Source organism: Brachyistius frenatus, unplaced genomic scaffold (assembly GCF_029030835.1).
Source record: "Brachyistius frenatus isolate BFR_SWC_R1_liver_20210118 unplaced genomic scaffold, ASM2903083v1 Contig_8, whole genome shotgun sequence".
Lineage (NCBI taxonomy): Eukaryota > Metazoa > Chordata > Actinopteri > Embiotocidae > Brachyistius > Brachyistius frenatus.
In genome coordinates, this window is record NW_027210607.1 from 7,465,455 (window position 1) to 7,486,487 (window position 21,033).

At 39.0% G+C, this 21,033-nt stretch overlaps 2 protein-coding genes across 3 annotated transcripts; both read right to left on the reverse strand.

The window, feature by feature from the left end:
* Nucleotides 1–1,112: 1,112 nt before the first annotated feature.
* prr18 (proline rich 18) lies at nucleotides 1,113–3,456 on the reverse strand. The gene has a single exon (XM_069690174.1). It carries the CDS (start codon nucleotides 3,251–3,253, stop codon nucleotides 2,492–2,494), a length of 762 nt encoding a protein of 253 aa, XP_069546275.1. The 5' UTR covers nucleotides 3,254–3,456; the 3' UTR covers nucleotides 1,113–2,491.
* Nucleotides 3,457–6,150: 2,694 nt separating this feature from the next.
* On the reverse strand, nucleotides 6,151–20,160 carry sft2d1 (SFT2 domain containing 1). Of its 2 annotated transcripts, XR_011310579.1 has the most exons (9): nucleotides 19,874–20,160; nucleotides 19,161–19,247; nucleotides 17,080–17,162; nucleotides 14,858–14,939; nucleotides 14,474–14,509; nucleotides 14,318–14,376; nucleotides 10,965–10,994; nucleotides 6,638–6,740; nucleotides 6,151–6,341 (listed from the first exon to the last, which is right to left on the reverse strand). XR_011310579.1 is itself a non-coding variant. In XM_069690175.1 (8 exons), exons 1-8 carry the CDS (start codon nucleotides 19,937–19,939, stop codon nucleotides 6,701–6,703), a joined length of 483 nt encoding a protein of 160 aa, XP_069546276.1. In that variant the 5' UTR covers nucleotides 19,940–20,160; the 3' UTR covers nucleotides 6,151–6,700. The 2 variants fall into 2 exon arrangements, 1 of the variants encoding a protein (XP_069546276.1); XM_069690175.1 differs by having other exon boundaries at nucleotides 6,151–6,740.
* Nucleotides 20,161–21,033: the final 873 nt, after the last annotated feature.

The window sequence follows — 21,033 nt, forward strand, 5'->3', positions numbered from 1 at the left end:
AAGTGTGGCAAACAAATTGTGGCAAAGGATAAAAAGACAGGATCTACAGCATGGGCTGGATTTAACAACCCCAAAAGTGTTTCCACTTGCCAACCGTCCCAACTTGCCAGTTCCTGCTTCTGTAAATTCTACTTTTCCTTATAAAGCATTTGATCTACTTCAGACATAATAAAGTACTTCATACCCGCAGGACAGACAGTCGTGAATAGCTTGGCTTCGTGCCTGAATTAGACAGCAATGAACGAGGCACATAAACAAGGCCACAATTCAAATGACATAATAGAAGAGGATTACACAACTTTTGGTCACCAAGCCAGCTGATAATATCATTACAGGAGCTGTGGAGAACCAAACGGGTCTTGGTACACACTGTATTGACCCAGCCGTGATCTCAGTCTGCACAATAAAATCACGTGTGACACTGAAAAGGAACATCTCTTTAAGGACAAGATGCTTTATTGTAGCAGCTTGTTTGTTTACCCACATGACATATATATGAAAATCTGTGATGTCATGTACTGTAATACAAAATATACAGAGATGTACCAGGATACAGGTTTGGCACCAAATTACTCTAATGCTATCCATTCCTGATTAAATCCCATTTAACAGAATAACAGCAGAACAAAATATGTACTCTCACTGCTGATGAGTGTTGTTATAATACCTTTTTAACAACAACAGGGAATAAGTGTGCACCCAAAATAGGAGGAAGAGTGCTTGATTGGTGCAGATCTTTGCACTCCAATCTCATGGCAAATGCACCATCAAGGTAACCTTCAGCGAAAACAGGCAAGTCACTAAAATAGATGATTTCTGTTACTGCAGAAAAGATTTTCTATCATATTCCAAAATAAAAGGCTACCAAAATTTCGAGGTGCTTTTAAAATACATCTCACCAGTTGTTGACGTGTGAGAGACCTTCAAACACACTGTAGAGTTTTAAACGTATGTATAAGCTGTAGCTGAGCTTTGGTAACTCTGGTAACCAAGTTACAGAGAACAATAGAAGTGTTCAACCCCACTGTAGAAGAAGTTAGCTCCACACGGGACACACAAACATGTACGTCTGTGACCATGCATAGAAACTGACTTTTTGTCCAGAGCGTGTATCCGGTTGCTGTTTTACTCATTTAATGATCAGTACATTACAATCTGGTCAAGTGAATCAACAAAAAAAAAATCCAAAAGTCATTTTATGGCTTAAATTCTCTTTTTCTCTAACGTTTGATTTATTATAACTTTTTTTCTATCAGAAAACAGTCATATTCTGGTTTGGCCTATTAGTGCAGAGAAGTTCACTTCATAGAATAAAAAACATGGTTCTTTATGGAGTACCACAGCAGTACGAGAATGTCAAGGGTTAAGTTCTCAGTCCAAAGTGGTAATACCTTTCGAGCAACTCAGATTTGGTATTTTGGGTGAACAAATCTGCCAGATTTTGGTACTAATACTATTTATCTCTTGTAGCTACAAGCATTGTTTTGTTTGATATTACAAAAGTGAACCAGACTCGGGTTCATTTCCTGAGGGGATCATGCACCTGGGCTGTACAGTACACTGGTCAACCCTGCTTAACAGGAAATCTAAGAAGCTTAAAACACTAATGCCCAAATGGCCCCAGGTAGCTACAGTGGCAACAAAGAGCCTTTAAAATGCTGTCTGGGAACTGGCCAGAAGTGTAAAGGAAATCTAAATAACTGCAAATCACCATCATGTAACAGAATTATTGCAGAGGCACAACACAAATCAGCTTTTTAAAAGATTTAAAAGGGTCAGTGACACTTGCATAATTAAAAAAAACAAAAAAAAAACATTTTACTTCAAATGGCTCCAGATCATCAGCTGAGAAAACATTTGACAGTACAAATATTTAGTAAATATTAAATACTGTACATCACTGATAAATCCCTACAAAGGATATAACCCTCTTATTAGAGGAAAAATAAACAATCCAGTTTGGTTTCAGCAGCAGGCGCACATAAAGCCCCGTTGTTGACAGTTTATTGTTCTCCAGCACAAAGGAACGGTTTCGCGTGCCTTTACGCAAACCCCTCTGCCAATCCACAGGCGCCCCACCGAAAACAAAAACCATGTGCAATGAACGACAATTCAACAGAAACTTCAAAAAACATTGAATAGGCATTAAACTCGCAAATCAACGTCCCTGAACCACAAAAAGCTTCCTGTAAGAGATGAAGGCTGCACTTAAAATCTTATTTTTGTTGAGGCAGGTGAATGTTTCCTCTTATTCCAATGTAATTTACTCATCTATTTTATTATCTTGACATTTTTAAGTTAGTGACATCTAGTTTAAGAAATAATTCCGAAACAAATTGACATTCTTGTGGAGACGAATGGATCTCCTCCCCTCATTTGCAAATGTTTACATGACTCAAATGTAAGAAGTCACCGCAGCAGGCCTGTTCGCAGTTTACACATCTCGCATCACATCTTCAGTCCAAGTTTTGAAAAGATCAAACGTCAAGTGTTAGCAGCCTTTAAGGTGCGGAAGTGCGGAAAGTTTGTCGACTTTTCCCAAAGCAGAGGCATTTTCTACCCCTTTCAGCCACTCTTTACATTTCCTTACAACAGTCTCATCCACATCTGCGTCCTCTTCTTCATACTCCACGTCATCGTACTTGTATTGATCATTTAGCAGAGATATTTTAACGATGGCGGTGATGTCCTGCTCGTCGCTCTCCACTTTGGCGAGAGGAGCGCATCCCTTGGACCCTCCGTGCGGCTTTTTGGATGGAAAAACTCGCCGGTGTCTGAAGTCGGCTGAGGCGCAGCACTTCTGTTGCTTTGCCATCATCTGCTTCTCTAGATTCCGTTTTTGGATGACGAGAATGGCTTCAGGGGTGAGACTGAGGGTAAACTGAATCTCCTTCTTCCCATCTTCTTTTCCATGAAGCTGTCTGGCAGAGTCCATGGAGCTGGAGCGCCTGACTCCTTCGGATGATTCCTGAGGTTTGGGCACCATCAGCCAGGAGCACTTCCCTGATGTCTCTTGCCCGGCTCCCGGCTTCTGAGATGGGCTTTTTGTCTTCTCTTGGTGGGCTTTTCGCCCCAAATTCCTTAAATTCGCCGATGCCCAAGAAGTGGACTGTTTCTCCTTGTCAGATCCCCCTTTCTCTCCGCCAGATTTGCTGGTTTGCTCAGGAGGCACTCCGTTGGCTTTCTTTTTCCCGAATAATTCCCTGCCAGGCGAGGAGATCCGCTGGTGGAGGCTGATGGGTGGAAAAGGCATCTTTGTGGCTGGAAGTGATCAGGATACAAAAACGTGCAAATGTTATAACTGCAGATGAGGAAGCCCTGCGCAAAGCGACGAGCGGCGCTCTGCGGGCATTATCCAACAGCGAAGTGGAGGGGGGGCGGGGGCGGGAGGGGGCAGTGGTGCACCTGTTGTCCACACTGACTCGAGTTCAACTGGTGCACACACATAGCCTGGCTGCTTTATGGTCGAGCTGGCAGGAAGGCGTGGCCAACAGAAGCACCAAACAAAGCCGTGAAAAAACCGGTGATGTCATTCCATAATTTCTAACAACTTCCTCCAGCGAGGAGCCGCATCCACCTCATGTTCCCCTCATCTCTTTTCACAGCGCCGCTCTGCTGTTTTACAGTCACTGGACCAGTTCTCACACATTCTCATACACAACATGAGTTGTGAAACTGATAACCAGCCTGACACATGAATAATCTTCAGGAAAGAGTGGAATAATCATGGGTTAGACATATATTTGAACTTAAGTGTGGGTTCATCTTGTTTTCTCAAAATACTTTTGTAATTGTAACTTTAAATGACAAATTAATTGGATAAGAAGCCATATAAAGTCCCTCAACATCTCAAGTTTAGCTCATAATCAGAACACTTTCAGAAAACATGGTAAGGACGTCCATTTATAACAGCTCTTTTAGTGCGATAAGTAAAGCAAAATAAAAGGTTGTACTGGCTCATATGCTGAGAAAGAACAGCCAATAAACATGATTAGCCCATGAAAAGTTGAGAAACACAAAATGTATTTTTTTTCATGTGTAACTCACATTCTTTAAGGTTTCCCCAGGCATTAATATACATCCCTTTATGCATATGAACATACATACTTTTTGGTCCTTGATGTTTAACATTAACCCTGTCTGTCCTTGAACCAACAAAAATGTCACTGGCACAGTGACATGCTGTTTGATTTTTATCCTTTCAGTCAGTCAATACAGTCTCAAATGTCAATTATCTGAAGCGTATAGATGGTCAAGTTTTTTTCTTGCAGCCATGATGCGTATGAAAGACATCTGGGGAAATACACAAATAGTTTGTAGTATTGATTTTTTTTTTCTTTGTTTCTGCTGTTATTTGCACTTTCAGCCTGACAGTTGCACAATAGAGTCCATCTGATTTCCCCACTCAGTGTGAAGTATAAGAGGAAATCAATACATCCTTCCAAATCTGTAGTGTTTACACTGCTTATTTGATATCGCCTGCTGATTTTGAGATTTTAGTCTGTGAAATATTTTGTCACGGACTCATTCAAACAATTATTGTTTAGTTGCTGCGATGATTGTGAAATACAACTACATTATAAGACTTATTTTTCTTTCATTTTTATTCATATAACAAAACCAAAAATCAATTTAGGCCTAACAGTCCATTGATTCATTCAAGACTGAATCAATAAACAGCATGAAAATTATACCTATAACAACAGAGGCCAAGTTTGTTTTATTCATTTTAGCAAGATGATGTGATCATTAAGCTGGAGCTGACACATAAACTTGTTAATTTCAGTGGTTGCTGTGGCGTGGGATCCCTCTTCTCTGACATAACAACGGATTAGATGTAATGAAGAGGAAACAGTTGGGACACTAACAGATTGCAGAGGTCAGGGTACTTCCTCCTTCATCCTCAAACTTTGGCATAATCCCAAAAAATAGTGGGCAAAAAAACAACAACCTGATAACAGAAACAACCACAGTCCTCTCATTTTAAATAATTATTTTATCCCAAGATTACTTTGAGAGGGATTTGCTGGACCGCTACCAAGTTAGTTGAACAAGTAGTACTGGGGGATTTTGTCCATGCTAATCCACTACATTATACAAGCGTCTAATAATGATGGAAACAAATATTTGTCTCTTCCTCTTGTTTGCATTGTGGCTCCGAAAAGTCTCTTTTGTTTTCTCTCTTATTTGCAAGTGATTCCTTTTCGTTTTACTTTCCGCATCTAACTGACGACTCCCCTGTGTCCTTATCTTGTGACCTACAACCAACTCGGTATTACCATACTGAGATACAAAGGGAATGGGGGTGACTGTCAACTGTTTGTCACACTAAAAGCTGCCCTGTGGAGGAGATCTAGGAGCAATGCTGGACACCTCTCTTTGAGGGTGCATGTATTTGCTCCTTCTTGCAAGAATAAATGTCCGATATGTTTGATTTTGAACCAAGCCTCTCGGAGTAATTTTTCTAACAAATAACTATGTGGGAACCACACAACAAGAAAATTAAATGCATTAATTTAGTCAGATAAAGCCAAAACAAAACCTTGAAGCATGTTCTCCAGGAAAATCTACAGCCAAATGATATATCTAAATATTTTCAGTCAAATCAAATATGTTGCGATATTTGCAACTGTAGCCGCTGCTTCCATAAAATAAAACACACCTTTTGGTCAGGATAATGGGAACATCTGCACCACAGATGGGGGTAAGCGGAGGTTATGAATGTTACAGAGTAGGTTGCCATGACAACCACATCCTCAAAGGCTATGGCATCATGCCGAAGCAATATAGGGAGCACGATGTAAGCGATACTGGGTTATTAGGTCATGTCAAAATCACGATGCTCAGAAAAGCGGAATTAACTGGGTCATTGCAACATCTGGCAGAAAATCAAATGTAAAACAGGAGAAGCATTTTTTTAATGCAATTCGATGAGCAGCGGGGGAGGGTGAAGAAAGGTGTCTTCAGATACGAATGAGACCGACAGACCAGACAGGAGCTGCTATTTTTAATCTCTTTAGCTGAAAAAAAAAAAAAACCAAACAAAAAAAAAACCCTCAAAAGACCAGTGGATATCATATATCGCAGTGCATCATCAGTGAAGCAGTGACTCAAATGCCAAAGGGAAAATAATCACGTAGAAACATGGAATAGCATCAGAGAGCCTTTTTATGCATCAGTGCCTCAAACATAGACAGAAAATAGACCATTTTTTAATCATGTTTGCATGCAAGAAGCCAGAACACCATTTAAATCCAGAAAAAAAAATTCAATCTTACATTGCTTAAGATGTAAATATATGTTTGGTGTATACTGTGTATCAACAGTTATCTGTATATAATGTTAAGGCACTTTTTTTTTTTAAACGGTTACATTTTCTTTGTATATTACAGTCAAAATCCTTTCCCTGCACTTAAATGGTATAAAATCCTCAGAAAATACAATAATATCTTTCAATATATTAGGCATTAAAGGCACGCATTAACCTCACCACAAAAGCAAAAGACTGAGTCTTATGAACTAATTCAAGTTACAGACCTTTAGCTAGACTTAAAAAGCAAGAATTCACAGTATGAAACAAGCACAGTAAAAATTTGGAGATGTGGTTCATAAACTGTATAAAGGGTATTTTACAAAGCTACTGTTCTCGCAGGTTGCATATTAGGACCAGTCTTCAGATGAAATTGTGGACTCCCGAGTCCTAACTCAGACAGGTTGTGAAGCACTTTATCACAGCGTCCCTGTACAAAGAAAAAAAATACATAAAACGCATATAAAATATACAACAGCCGGTATTATAAATCATAAAATAAAAGAGAGGAGACAGAAGAAAAAAGGAATAATGAAATGTTGCTCAAGTGTTATTCTATAATGATCCAGGGATAAATAAATACAGCTCAGACAAAAATTCTCTCATGCGTACTAAATTAAGAGTGACAAAAAAAAAAAAAAAAACACTCCCATCCTTTGTTACGATGATTTGGGTGGGGCTCATCATGAATAAGTGAGTGTGTTTTGGCGGGGAGAGCGCCACATGTTCAGAGCGACGGGGGCTCCCTTTCTCCAGGTACACTGTGTCGAAGGATGATGCAATACGAGCGATCACCATGGCAACCGCAGACCGTTGCCTACTCTATTTCCCTTTGCACAGTTTGCTCTTGCCATCAGTGTGTTGCTATGCAGACTTCGCCTGCAGCCACAGTCAAATTTGATGGAGGAGGTGTGAACCCCTGTCAAGGTTAAAAAGGAGAAGGAGTAGTCCGAGAGGGAGGAGGAGAGGTCGGTGGGCGGACAGGAGACTCGCTCCTTCACAGGCTCTGGTTGGTCCCCCCGGTCTGAGAACCAAAAATATTCACCAGCGTCCTCATCCTCATATACAGCCTGAGGTTTGTTTCTTTTAATTCATTGATGCTATTTTTGCTTCCCTGAAACATGAATCAAAATCAGTCATAGAGGCTTTCCTCACTTTCTCATTTAAAATATGAGCAACAGTTGCATTAAAGCGCTGTGGGAAGTGCCAATGCAGCAGGTTTTAGTACCTCGTTATGCTGGCGTGAGGGTTTATAAATAGGTAACAAGGTAAAATACATTAAAGGATCAAGTCCATTGGCCATGTGGTGTGGTGTGGTGCCTCGCCAGGTATCACAGATTCTTTGGCCACAGAGAGGGATGAGAAGGACTGCAGTCTAATCACTGTAAACACTGGAGAGCTAAGTGATCAAATCTAAATTGAATGAAAAATGGATTAAAGCAAGAGGTTTAAGGAGACAGGATTATAATGTTTTGACAAACAGTTTAGGAAATACAATAACAACGGAGTAACAAATAAATAACTGATCATCACGATTTCAATAGTCAGAAAACCAGCTGTCAAACTTGGATCTCTTCATCGGAATTTGGGTTTCTGGGAGGGTGACACAGGAAAAGGTCTTTGTCTCAAGCTTTGAATTGTTGTCAGCATTTGGGCTGGGGGAGGGGGAGCTTGCGGTGGTTATAGGGCGTCTCTCAGCTGTTGGGATGGATTATAGGGTCGCCCAAACACACAAGGCACTGGGAGGGGGGGCAGTAGTATAACCCCACTTACAGCTGGACTGACAAAACAACATCACACTTCATGCTCGGCTCAGGGAAAGCACTGGAGGTGGTACACCATATGGGACAATTTCAAAAGTGAACACTTGAGTGTACGGGAGTATTTCCTTCATTTAAAATTCCATACTCTGGTGTACAAATCAACAAAATTAACAGCTTGAATGCTATGAAATTTCAAGGCTGTTTGGCTTCAGTTAAAGACAAAGCAACCTGTGTGACAGACTGTTACTAGGAGATATTTTTCTATCCTTGTCTTTTACGAAGGACAGGCTGTTTAAATCTAGTCAAAAAAAATGTGCATTGCACTTTAACCCTGTAGAGCTTAACATAAGCTCATTACATGCAATGGAAAACCTTCAATCAGAGAGAAATATATTGGTAAATCTGCCTGAAAGAGCATTATTCCTCGACAAATCATTTCATTTTGATATCATGGACAAAGCAAACAGTGTCACAGGGCTAAAGCGCAGAGCAGTGTGAAACAACAAGCTGCCATTTGTTTGACACCGAGAGCCTCCACTCGTCATAGTGGGGGATTACAGCCATATGGTGGAGGCAAACGGTGGTAGGAGGCAAATAAAAACATGTTTTCATTGAATGGTCGCTTATCGTATCCCCGCCAGTTTGTTGTGGTCAGTGCAGTGTCATTTGTAGATACGACATTTTTAAAATATCAAGGTGAGCTGGAAATGTCTTTAAAAAGGTGCCATATGCAAGATTTACGTCCCAGCTTGTAAAACCAGTTAGTACATTAAAGGGCTGATTTAGCAAGATCTCAAATAAAGGGAACTAAATTGCGTGTTTATTCCAAAAGTTTGCACATTTATTTTGCACCTGTTTTGCGGGTGATTTACTAAGAGGAATTGCTTCTTTGATATCAGGTGAAAATCGCTCTGTTTAAAAATGAGGTATTTGCACGTGTGAAAGTGATTCCAGCCGTTCTAACGGAACGACCGCAAAAGGAAATCTGATCCAATTGAAATGAATAAATATTAATATAACAAGAACAAAACGCTATATAGGAGATTATCAGCGAGGAAGTCAATGCTGTGGGAAAAACAAAAAGATCAATAGATGATCAAAGATGGCAAGATATTAGGTGAAACAAAACAAAAAACGGCTTATATGAAAACGTCAGTAAATAAAACAGGGGGGACGGTGGATGAGATCCTCTAACAAACACAGATCAGCAGGTCCAGGTCTTTCTGTGATGAGCAGGTGACTTTTCATTCAGTTCCTCGCGAGTGCTCGTGTTCATGAAGCTACCTGTGAATTCTGCGGGACACATTCAGGACCTCTGACAGCTCACCTGAATAACGGGACTGGTGAGATATACAAGCAGCGATACTTGAATGACTTGAATTGCAAGAATAAATGTCCGATGTGTTTGATTTTGAACCAAGCCTCTGAGTAATTTTTCCAACAATCGTCATTCAGTTCACTCAATAACTCAGAAATGTCATCTTTGGACAGAAAATATGTCTAAATAATTTATGCCTCTAGCATCAAAAATGTTTCCACGGGTGTAAAACCACGATCTCTACGTATTCTTTAGTTCCCTGCGTCTCTTTCTCACCACAATAAGAGCAGCCGTCTCTCCAGATTTGCGCATCTGATTAATACGCTCCTTCAGTCGTACTAAAATACACAACAATCACTTCTCCTGTTTCTACTTTCAGGTTTAGTAAATATCATTGCGGGTGCTAAATTGTTCTATTTGCATGTTCCTTCCCAGTATTTTGCACCTTCAGGTAGAAACGCCCAATATTACATATGTATGCAGACAAACACGCAAAATGGACAGCGTGTGTTAAATTGCACATTTGAAAGACGCAATCGGTTGTTTGGTCAAATATATATATATATATTTTTTTTTTAGCTCTGGTGATTTTTCTAACTCATGACTGTAAAATTAGAATGAATACAGCCTGCAGTAGATCAACAGAATCCGTGATCCGTTTAATCTATTATTTAAATAGCATAAGCTTATCTCAAGACCAGCAAGAAAACAGCTGGAGTAAAACCAAATATCGACGCCATTTGGAATGTTTTTCAGTAAAATTTGTGTTGTCATTAGCTGCACTCGTTTTGAAGTGTCCAAACAAGCTCGGTACTCCTGGTTCGCTTGCTACAAATAATGGTCTCTCTGTTAGCTAGATAACTAAGTTAAATACATGGAGCTATTCTTTCTGAACGATGTAATATAATGTAAACAAACAGCAACAAAACAACTGTCAGCAATGTTATATAATTAGCTGTCTTAATAAGCTATAGCCATATAGCCAAAATGAACATGATAGTTGTTTACTCGCCAGTCCAGAAGAAAAGGTACGAGTTTGGCATTAATTTCATTCTTTTCCCAAAGACCTGTCTCCAACGGTGGAAACCAACACCAAAATTAACTCTTGCTTTGCTTATATTAAAAAAAAAAAAAAAAAAAAAAAAAAAAAATTATTTTTTTTTTTTTTTTAGCTGTTGTTGTTTACTGTTCTATTCATACTAAAAGAGGTTAGATTACGCCACGTCTTCGTCTCATGTTGGACTGAAGGCAAACTGGATCCTACAGTGACTCACTCTCACCTGCCGAGGTGTAGGGTGGTACTATGATATTCGATCTATATCTTCACTCTGTTGATAGTTTGAGTTCCTTTTTGAATACTTTAAAATGAGAAATCCTACATATTTAACCTTTAAAATGTTTCCTTTGACAGCAGCTGGTTTTCCAGAAGTGACTCAAGTAAAAGACGCACTCTTACAGATAGACTGAATTCAGTAAGCAACACATTCAGCTGAACACAACATAAAAGGACATAAGCATATCACTACAAGTTTAAGGCAGACAAAACATAAATGGTATAACCTTGTTTTCTTACCTGGCAAATGGAATGTAAGAGATGCTATACCTATGAGAGAAAAACACATAAAAAAGGATAAGGGATGATTACTGGTTATGTCAAAGACAGACGATGACTGTAGGAGACATTTATCATCAATATAAGGCTGAGCATTTCAAATATGAGCTGAAGAGCCTACATCTATATTAGAGTAACATTAATATTAATTTCCTATTACGTATTGAAAGGGATTTCTCCATTAGGTTAATCTCAAATGACTTTAGGAATGTAAATGTCACGACATATCTGGCATCATTGAAAACCCCAGGGTCTTTCCCTTTCCCTTCAATTTAGGACTAAATCAAAGAATAATAATGGCTATTTGAAGAGCAACATACCAAAATGTAAAATATGTGTTTAAATGCTCCATCAAGAAGTCATTGGACGGTCACTCAGCCGGGATTAACTAAACGTGATTGGGAATGAATTGGATACACTGTAATGTTCTCACTAATGATTGTGGACAGACTGGCAGAGCAAACACCAAATGCAAGGAAAACATGAAGCCCCGTGGTGGAAATAATTACATCTAAAGTTCAGCTTGAAAAGCCCCCAAGTGAACCTTCTCGTATATCTTAAACATGAGGAATCTGGTACAGCCGTTGAATGATTAACTTCAGCCCAAGTCTCAGTTTGACAGCAGCAAATCCTCATCTGTCCTGTAAAAGCAGAGCTCAACAGTTATTTTAAGTGTTGTAAAATGTTTCAAGTGCATGTTGTGAATATCTAAACTAGTAACTAGTTAGGTAACAGCTATCAGTGATGTTTGTTATTCAACATTCTTGCGTCTGTGTCAGTCAGTAGTGGTATGACTCTTCATATGGTCACTTCAGAGGATTCAGCCGGAGAGTGGACTTTGTCCTCCTCTGTGTGGGACAGCAGCAACGTCTTCATACAGCACCACCTTCGCGCAGACGTCGGCGTGCCTGCGTGGGAGTGCTCTATGCCCCCCCCCCCACCCCACCCCACCTCACCCCCGTCTGTTAAGAATGAGCTCGGGATGTGTGACATGTGGTTGCCATGGTGATGCCTTTGAGGATGCAGGCAGAGCGGAAATTAATGTACAACGTGTAGGTGCAAAAGCAGTGTGGTTACGAGTCTGACAACAGTCCTGCTCAGTGATGCACTGAAATCCTCTGTTGCCTTTCTCCCGAGTTACCGAAATTCTTGTTAGTGCTGAGCAAATATGTTCCATTTAATGAACATAAAAGTGCTGACATGCAAACACACAATGCTCACAGTCTTATTATTTACTGCTGTGTTGAAGCTTAACCCCACCGACCATGTGGTTGTCGCAATAAAAAAGGACCAGACCAGGTTTTTTTTTTTTTTTTTAGCTAGTTAGCCACATTTAAAACCAGTGTGAACACGAGGCCTGGAACTAACAATTATTTATATCATCAGAAATTCCCACACAAGACGGTGTTTAGTCCAAAACCTGAAGATAATCAACAAAGCAACATGTAAACAACTAAACTAATTTATCCGTCAGTGAACATTCTAAATGGTTGAACATTTTACGGCAAAATCATGTTTTTGCTTTAACCAAATAGAGCTGATTAAAAGCCTTCCGATAGGCGGTAAAATAAAATCATTTTGGGCTAAAGAAGTTTAGAAAATCTAAATTAAAATCTAATTTGTCTATTGCTTTTTTTTTTTTTTTTTACATTATACTATTATGTATTATATTTTTCCTTATCTCATTTTTCTCGCCCGTCTTTCTGCTGCTGTAACACTTGAAATTGATGTCGTTATTTTATCTCATCTTAAATAACAAAGATACTACATTAGACATTATACACATTTTGCGCTTATATTGTTTAACTGCATTCTGTACAATAAATGAAAGCCTTGTTGGTCTTTATTAGGGGTCCAAGCGGCGTAGTTCGAATTTGTGAATGTATCTTCATCTATGCTCCAGTACTCCTCTGCTGTAAAAATGTCCAACTTTTGTGACTTTTTTTTTTTTTTCAGTTTTGTCGAAACCTCACTTTTGCAAACTCGTCCTAGACCGTTGGGCCAATCGTCCCGAAACTTTGGCAGGAGAATCTTTGGACCTTCCCAAATGTAACCAAACTTGGTGCACATATTTGGATGCTCGTTCCTAGCTCCATTGATCCGTCTCAAGATGTTTTGACCCTAGGTGGCACTACAAACACAAAAAGTTTATATCTCTTTATCCGCTACATGGATTCGTACAAAACTAGGGTGACGTGATCTAGGGTCTTGTCTGAGTTGGTGCCTAAAATTTGGCAATGATTGCATAAAATGGGCGTGGCTTATTATAACATCTATATTTTTAACCATTTCACAATCCAACCTTCAAAAAAAAAAAAAAAAATCATCTGTACGTCCTACATAGCTGAAATATTTTCAGGACATCGTCTGCATTGGGACAAAACTTTGGCTTACTGCAACTTGTGGTCAATTGAGAAAACTATTACTCGATATTTTTCAAAGCATGCAAAATCAATTAACGTCTATAACTCCACAAGTCTTTATCAAAATGCACAACCGTTTTGATTCCCCCCCAAAAATGAAAAACTTCACCAAAATATTTGACAATACACCTGACATGTGATTTTTGTCATAATATTATCGCCAAACAAACCCTTTTTCGCATATGTAATGTAATCTGTTAAGGTTACTAGACGACTTGGCGAGACATGCAAGTCGTTCTCCTGGGGATCCGAGGGAATTCACCTGTGATGTTAGTTTTAGGTCATGACCCTGGAGACAGCTGGCAGAGACCACGCATGCGGGTCTGAATACATTGCACCACAGCGATTCTTGTACTACACCTCTTCCTATACAGGCCGAAAATATACTGACCTACAATGACACCTGGCAACCTGCCTACCAGTCTTATTATAACACTATCGCAACCTATATGTCAAACACGTGTCTCTCTGGCAAACTAGGGCAAATCTATTAAATCAATATACAGTGTGCGCATCTTAACATTGTCGGACACTTGTATGGTATGCCACTTGCTTTTTTTTTTTTTTTTTAGTTTGAACTGAAAAAGCTTAAACTAGGTTTGAAACTTTTGCTGCTGAAACAATTAAAAATAAAATCAGGTCCAGTGTGGTTCAAAGTGCATTGTGACAATGATCATGTAACCATTTAGTTTCAGCCTGCCATGTGCCTACAGCCGTAAACAAGCTTAAACCATCAACATTATTAACTCCCCTCACAGACACAAGGCGAGACAGCTGGGACAAACTTCTCTATCGTGTTTAGATGGCTTCATCCGAGTAGGTGTGAATGATGAGTTAATTGTTAACTGCACTGTGGATGAGAAATGTCTTCAACTGGCAGGCCACACTTACCATGTCATTGCCAAAAACTGCAGAATACAGAAGATGATGGCCAATCCCTTTTTATGCCACTGAAAAATAAAACATAAAGGTGTTATTAAAACAGTTGAAAACCCTTTTCTAAAACTATAAAGTGACTGACTTTAAAACCATTTGTTACATACTTACCCAGAATACTGCACAAAGTGTTAAGACGAGGCAGAGCTGGCAGAGGAAGAAAATGAAGTTACATTCTTGTATTATTGCAGAATAACATTTACGATCTGACAGGAAATGAAAAATTCGAATCAAATAAGCCACTAAATATACCAAAAGAAAACAGCTACACAGTGAAGCTGAAATGTGTTGTCATGGTAAACTACTTTATAATCAGAACATAAGTTGAGGGGTACCAGATCTTTAACTGAACCTGGTCTTCTAATCCAAACTCAGAAACCTCCAACCTCTACTGTAAGTAAGTATGGATTATATTGCAAGATTAAACATGACTGTCCATTCAAGCATCTAGCTAAACTTAAGGTTCAAAATATCATTAACATGCATTATATTTACCAGCATTGCAATGGTGGCTATCAGTCTTGTTTGTTCAAACATGCGCTTCAGCTGTTTAAGTGGTCCCATTAGGAAGCAGGTGCTATAGAAGAACACAAAAACAACATAAGTTATGCTGTTCACATGCTTGTGATGCTTAAAATGTTTATTTGGAAAATTTTCTTGCCATTGTTTAGTCTTTATATCAGTTTTGTTTTTTGCTCTTTGCAGTGATGATCTTTTGAAGGGTGCTGCCAATTCCAGATCAATATAATGTGAATAGTCCTCCACCATTCAATTTTTTTTTCTTGCATGTTGTGTATAGCAGTTCAACTTTAGAAATGAAATGTGCATAAATATTTGAATATTCATAACTTCTTAAATTTTTAAGTGGAAGTAGATGTTAGTTTGAGGATTATTACATGATAGTCTCACACACGCGCGCACACACACACACACACACACACACACACGTATGATGAATGAGTAACATCAGAATTATGTGGCCAACATAATAACATTTGGGCTACATGTTGTAATTATTAGGGGTTAAATATTTCATGCCCGACACCATGACACATTTAGAACCTCCTACATGATGCATGTGTTACGTCAGTAAATTTAACAAGACAAAGGCTTTCCCCACTGACGAAGCACGCAGCTCTGGGCTCAGCAGAGCTGCGTGGGTAGAGGGAGTCTGTGGAGCGTCACATCTGTTAGATGAGATAGGAGAGTAGTGTGTGCTGACTCATGCTCTTTCTACTGGTCTGCTGAGGGAGAGATGGATGTTTTTTTTTTTTTTTTAAACTGCTCAATGTGACCGAGACACTCGTGATATCCACGCACATGCTGCTCGCCGAGAAGGAAATCTGTCACCTTCACAGTATACGACTGACAGCCAAATTGATTCTGTAATTCAAACGCATTTAGTGCTGGGTTTTTGCTTAATTACTGGACAGGTATTTTGATTTGATAAAAATTAAAAAAAAAAAAAAAAAAAAGCTTTTTCTGGTTACATATCAGGTAAAGAAACATTTTACAAGCCTACAGTGGTACCAATATATACTGATTTCATCAGACTGAATTGACTTTGTCATATTATTGACAGGAAAATAACACAACATATTGTTATTTTGTTTGACACTGGCTCCAATTTTTGACCCAAGTTTGCATAACTGTGGCTTCAAATGGTGAAACCAGTGGTTTTCATGCTTCTTATTGCCATCAAAGTCTTACACAGATGAAAAGCAGTTGAAGCTCCTTAAAATATGATACTCCCTTGCAATGCATTGTTAACCAAGCCTATGAAGAAAGTGACCCAGTTCCTTGACGCATCTAAACCTTCGGGACATTCGATACCTGAAAATAGAGCCCGTCCTGTCTGAAAGAAAACCCCTCATCAATGGTTCCCTGTCTGTCAAACACATCGTTATTGGATATAGACTTTGGATGATATAGATTAAATATTCCATAATGTTGTACAATCCACTAAACCTGCTGATGCGAAGTCTAAATACAATTCAAATCTAACTAAAGCAGTATATTAAGATAGATATACTGCAGCTTCAAAGCAAAACTTGAAGAAATATAGGGATGCACTAGATTAGATTTCCTGCCTATATCTAAATGCTAATATTTTCCAACTCTTGGCTGATGGCAGGTGTATCAACATATTGCATTTGTTCTTCACAGATTCATTGTTATGGCCGGGATGACAGCTCCTAAAATGGACAAATAAATTAGTAGTTTTGAAGGAATGCGATGAGGCTCCTTCCTGTATGATCGACGTTGAGCCATCACTGAGAAAAGCAACTTTGCTGTCTATTTTGGACACTTTAAAGAACCTCCACACCGCAGACATATTGTTGCACGCTCGACGCAAGAGCACCCTCACACCAGGGACATGGCATCAAGCATTTAGTCAAGTGTCAGGCATACTCGGCGTAATAAAGCATTGCTTTATCAGCAGAAAGCTTTATTTCGATAATTTTAAAGACTTTATCAGTTGATACCGATGTTGTGCCGATAGTATCATGCAACCCTTGAGAAATGTGTATCTGTGCCAAAGATGACTATAAGAAGGTCAAGCAGACATCAAGACAAAAGGATTTCTGAGTGGATGAAGCTACTGCTCATCGTTTGTTATTTTCCAAGCATTGTGACACACTGGTGAGAAAAATGATTTATATGAATACATTAGAAAACCTGTACCTGTTGAACTGAACTGGAATAAAGAATCTTACCTGGAAAGAGCTGCGACATTTCCTAGTGTGTAGAAAACAGCGAAAAGCTTGATGCCATTCGGAAGGAACAGCAGTGCTGAGCCCTAATAAAGAAGCACAACAGTCCATCAGCTACACAGAATTATGTCACCATGTTTCCATTAAGGCTGAACCTCAGGCTATTTTCATAGTATGATTTTATCTTAGTCATTATAAGGGCCAGCCATACATGCTATCTTTTTTTTTTTTTTTTTTAAATCAGTCCACATCTTCCATAATTTGACATAATAATACTTGCAGATGTTTTGCTATGAAAAGCAAATACATTATTTTGTGTTTCTTTTCATACAGTCATATGATGCGACGCCAGCCGTATGTTGGCTGCAGAAAAGTGTTGCGATATCAAAACTGGACACTTGACAACACTTTGTCGCATTGAGAAACAACTAATATCATCAGAAAAAGGTAAGTTCTGATAATTATTTTCATATGTGGTACATTGTAAAGCAATTGGGACTTCACTTCAAGACTTAGGACTGAGAAGCAAAAGATGATATTACTTTGCAGATGTTTGATCTGTCTTCATAACACAATTAGTTCGGTACAAATACTTGACTAGCATCTTTACGAAGCTCTGGTTCTGCTCTTTCTTGCGAGATGTGTTCCATATCGATGCAATCATGACATCATTAGTGATTCAAACAAAAGTAGTGGGTGTGAAGATCAATACAGACCTGCATGTACATTGTTCAAAATGTTTTTTCTCACCAACACAACACAGACAAGCAACTATTTATTTTGGGAAAATTAAGGGAATGCCTTTTCATTTGATATCTGCTCCTTCTCGCTGTGATTGTTTGACAGCATTTTCAACTGTGAGAAAAAGAAGCGAGTTTGGAGCATCTGTTGGGCTATGAGGGTTAAAGAGTAGAAATAAAATAAAACAGCTAAATGAATCCTGAAATTTAATAAGACTGAGGGGTCTGATCTTTTATTATTTCTGTTTTGGGAGAAAACAAAAGATTCTGTGGACTGTCTTGTGCTTTTACTGAAACCGTTGACTCCCTCTAGTGGTAAAATACCACCAGGTTTCATTTAAGAATCATTGCTTGGTTGGCATTTGGCTCATACTGTACATTTTCACTATTTAGATCACTTGTGGGAAAGATGACTGGTGTCACACTTAGTGTAAATGTTTGTATTTAACCCTGAGAAAGATGAGTTTAGAGAACATCAATATCATCCTTACCTTTATAACCTTTTAATAAGTTATGAAGCTTTGTTTATAACTTTTTAAAAACCCATGCATTGAGCTTTTAACAAGATTGAGCAGCTAACAATTTACTTAAACATTATAGGATTCTGTGAGGACATTCAAATAACCTTCAACTAATAACTGCATCTCCTAAAAGGAGCAAATTCTAATGTTTTTACACCACCAGACCAGAGAGTGTATAGTTTTGTAAACGCATGTGTAGATTTCTTTCAGTGAGCATAGTGCTGGTCAGCAGAGCGGGGCATCCATGTCTGTGAAGTCTCTATCTAATGCAGAGAGGGTAACAAAACAGTGCTTGAGCTTTAGGCCCCTCGCATTTACAGCATTACGAACTGAACGAACTGGGTGCAGGTGGCGACATTCCCAGGAAAAACCACGAGTTAGTAACGTGTATTTCATCACCCAGCAGTGGTTCTTCCCCAACTCTTCAACTGCAAACTGACTGAGGTCACACGGGCGACAGCGTTTGGCTCTCAGGGAAGTGAAGTCTAAAAACAAAGCTGCAATTACAGCTTATCGCCTCCGATGCCACCAAAGAGGATGAAAAACAACCCTCGAGTTTGTAACTGTAAGTAGTAGGAGTCAGTGACTTTAACTGCAAGTGTGACACAACATGAATTTGTCTTGTTGTTAAAAGCCCGCACTTTATAGTGAATACAAACTAAACATAGTGCATGAAAAACTAACTCAAACCATTGCTCAAAAGTAATCATTGCAAATAGCATTAACGGTGTTACAAATGTCCTCCACATTCCCAACATGCAGCAGAAAGCCAGGCAGACAGTAAATGCTGCCTTTTCAGTTCAGACCCGACAGAGACACTCACAAGTATTGAACACAGGATGCCTGAAGCGAAGCATATGACGAACCATTTCACCCTGGTGCTGTAGCTGAGAGTGCTGGCATCGAGGACCTGGAGAGAACAATTGGAGGATGTCACAAGGCAAACCTAAAAAAGAGCCACAGACTTCCTACTGATGATTAAACCATGTTGGCTGCAGCCAAGCTCATAACAACCAGCTTCAGACAGCTCCGGTACACTTCGTCTTAAAAAGGGCACAGACTCCAGGATCATAAACCAATTAAACCAAACTGTTAACTAAAGTCTGCAAAGAACTGAAATAAAAACAACAACATGATTTCGTGTACAAAGTCCAATTCACAGGTTCAAGTCAGCAACTTACCTCACTTCCTCCTCGTCGTGAACGCGTGTAAAAAGTACAAATAAACACAATTTATTAACTTTAAGTGTCAACAAAAGTACATGACAGGTTGCTCATGAGAGGGTTAAATACACCCTGTTGTGGGTTTTTTTGTGTGCAAACGCTTCCTGTTGCAGAGTTACAGAGCTAGCAGACACTGACATGTTTACTAACAGATACGTATTGCAAACTCCACGAAAATAAAAAAAAAAACCAAAACAAACCATGAAGATTAACATCAGCTGTCTGGCGCAGACAGATCAGCTATCAGTGTTATTTTATTTCCTCTATTAAAGCCTTGACAGACGGGTAGCATTAGCAGTGTGAAGTGAGCTACCTGTGCAGTGAGACCCAGCTCCTCGTTTTCTTCTTGGCCGCTTAACACACGACGAAGTTTGTCCATCGCTGCAAGCTGGAGAACTGGTCCGAAGTAAGAGAGACGTCCGGTTTTTATATCTCCACTACGTATTAGGGATACAATTCTTTTTCTTTTCTTTTTTTTTTTTTTTACCCCAGTAGTTGCAAGTTTGACTTCCCGACTTCCTGGACGATGTTTTCCGTAACTGCTGACTTGAAATCGGTTTGAAAGCAGCCAGTATTTGTAACAGAGCTTCAAATTACAGACCGCAGATCAGCTGTAAACGCAACTTCCCCAAACGTCACTTCCGGTTGCCTTTCAGTGCTGTCGGAAATAAGGGGATTACAAAACTTTTTTTTTTTTTTTTTTACCAACCGAACAGACAGAAATATTACACCCTTTTTTTGAGATTTTATTTACAATCTGAGGGCTTTAGAAATATGGTTGGCTAATGATGCAGACGAAAGAACGAAACAAGAAAGTTTATTTAATGTATTAAAGCAAAGTAGGTAATTTTACGCTCTTACAGCTTAAACAACCAAACAAGGATGACTTGAATCAGTCTTCTGAAACCAAAGTATTTATTTGCTTGTTTTAGTTCATTAATTTGTTTCACATAGGCTACACAGTAAAAGCCTGGCCGCTGTTTTTAAAAAAGATTTGTTTAGCTTTTCTGCATTTCTGTTGTTTTGTCGCCACCTAGTGGAGATAAATCGACAGGGCAGAAAACAGTTGGCACAATCAGTACTGAGGCGTAGCTACAACCTGTCCTGGCCACACCATGTTCAGTAGTTTTACTTGTTTATCTCGAGCAGACAGTGTTTTGACTAATCCCATGCATAACTTTAGCATTAGTCAACCAATGCCCAAAGATACTGGGTGTCAAACAAATTTATTGTAATGAGTTGTTGAGGCAGAAAAGGTTGAAAAAGTGTCATTGTTAAAATATAAATTTTGTCCAAGCAGATGTGATTTTAAGTTGTCTGGCATCTGTCAGCTTTTTAAAAGTTTGTTAATTTCTTGTTTATCCATTTTAATCGGTTATTTAGGCCTATAGGTGCCATGTTTTAAATTTTAGAGTAGAATATCCTATTTCAGCATAACGTGTTAAAACATCTTGTGTGTCAAGGCGATATAAT

Bases quoted from the DNA above. Each gene is read 5' to 3' on its own strand.
- prr18 (XM_069690174.1), bottom strand. From the start codon at position 3,253: ATGCCTTTTCCACCCATCAGCCTCCACCAGCGGATCTCCTCGCCTGGC.
- sft2d1 (XM_069690175.1), bottom strand. From the start codon at position 19,939: ATGGACAAACTTCGTCGTGTGTTAAGCGGCCAAGAAGAAAACGAGGAG. The intron at 17,163-19,160 runs GTGAGTGTCTCT...CTTCTTTATTAG, and splicing joins GCATCCTGTGTTCAATACTT to GGCTCAGCACTGCTGTTCCT. The intron at 14,510-14,857 runs GTAAATATAATG...TTCCTCTGCCAG, and splicing joins TAGCCACCATTGCAATGCTG to CTCTGCCTCGTCTTAACACT.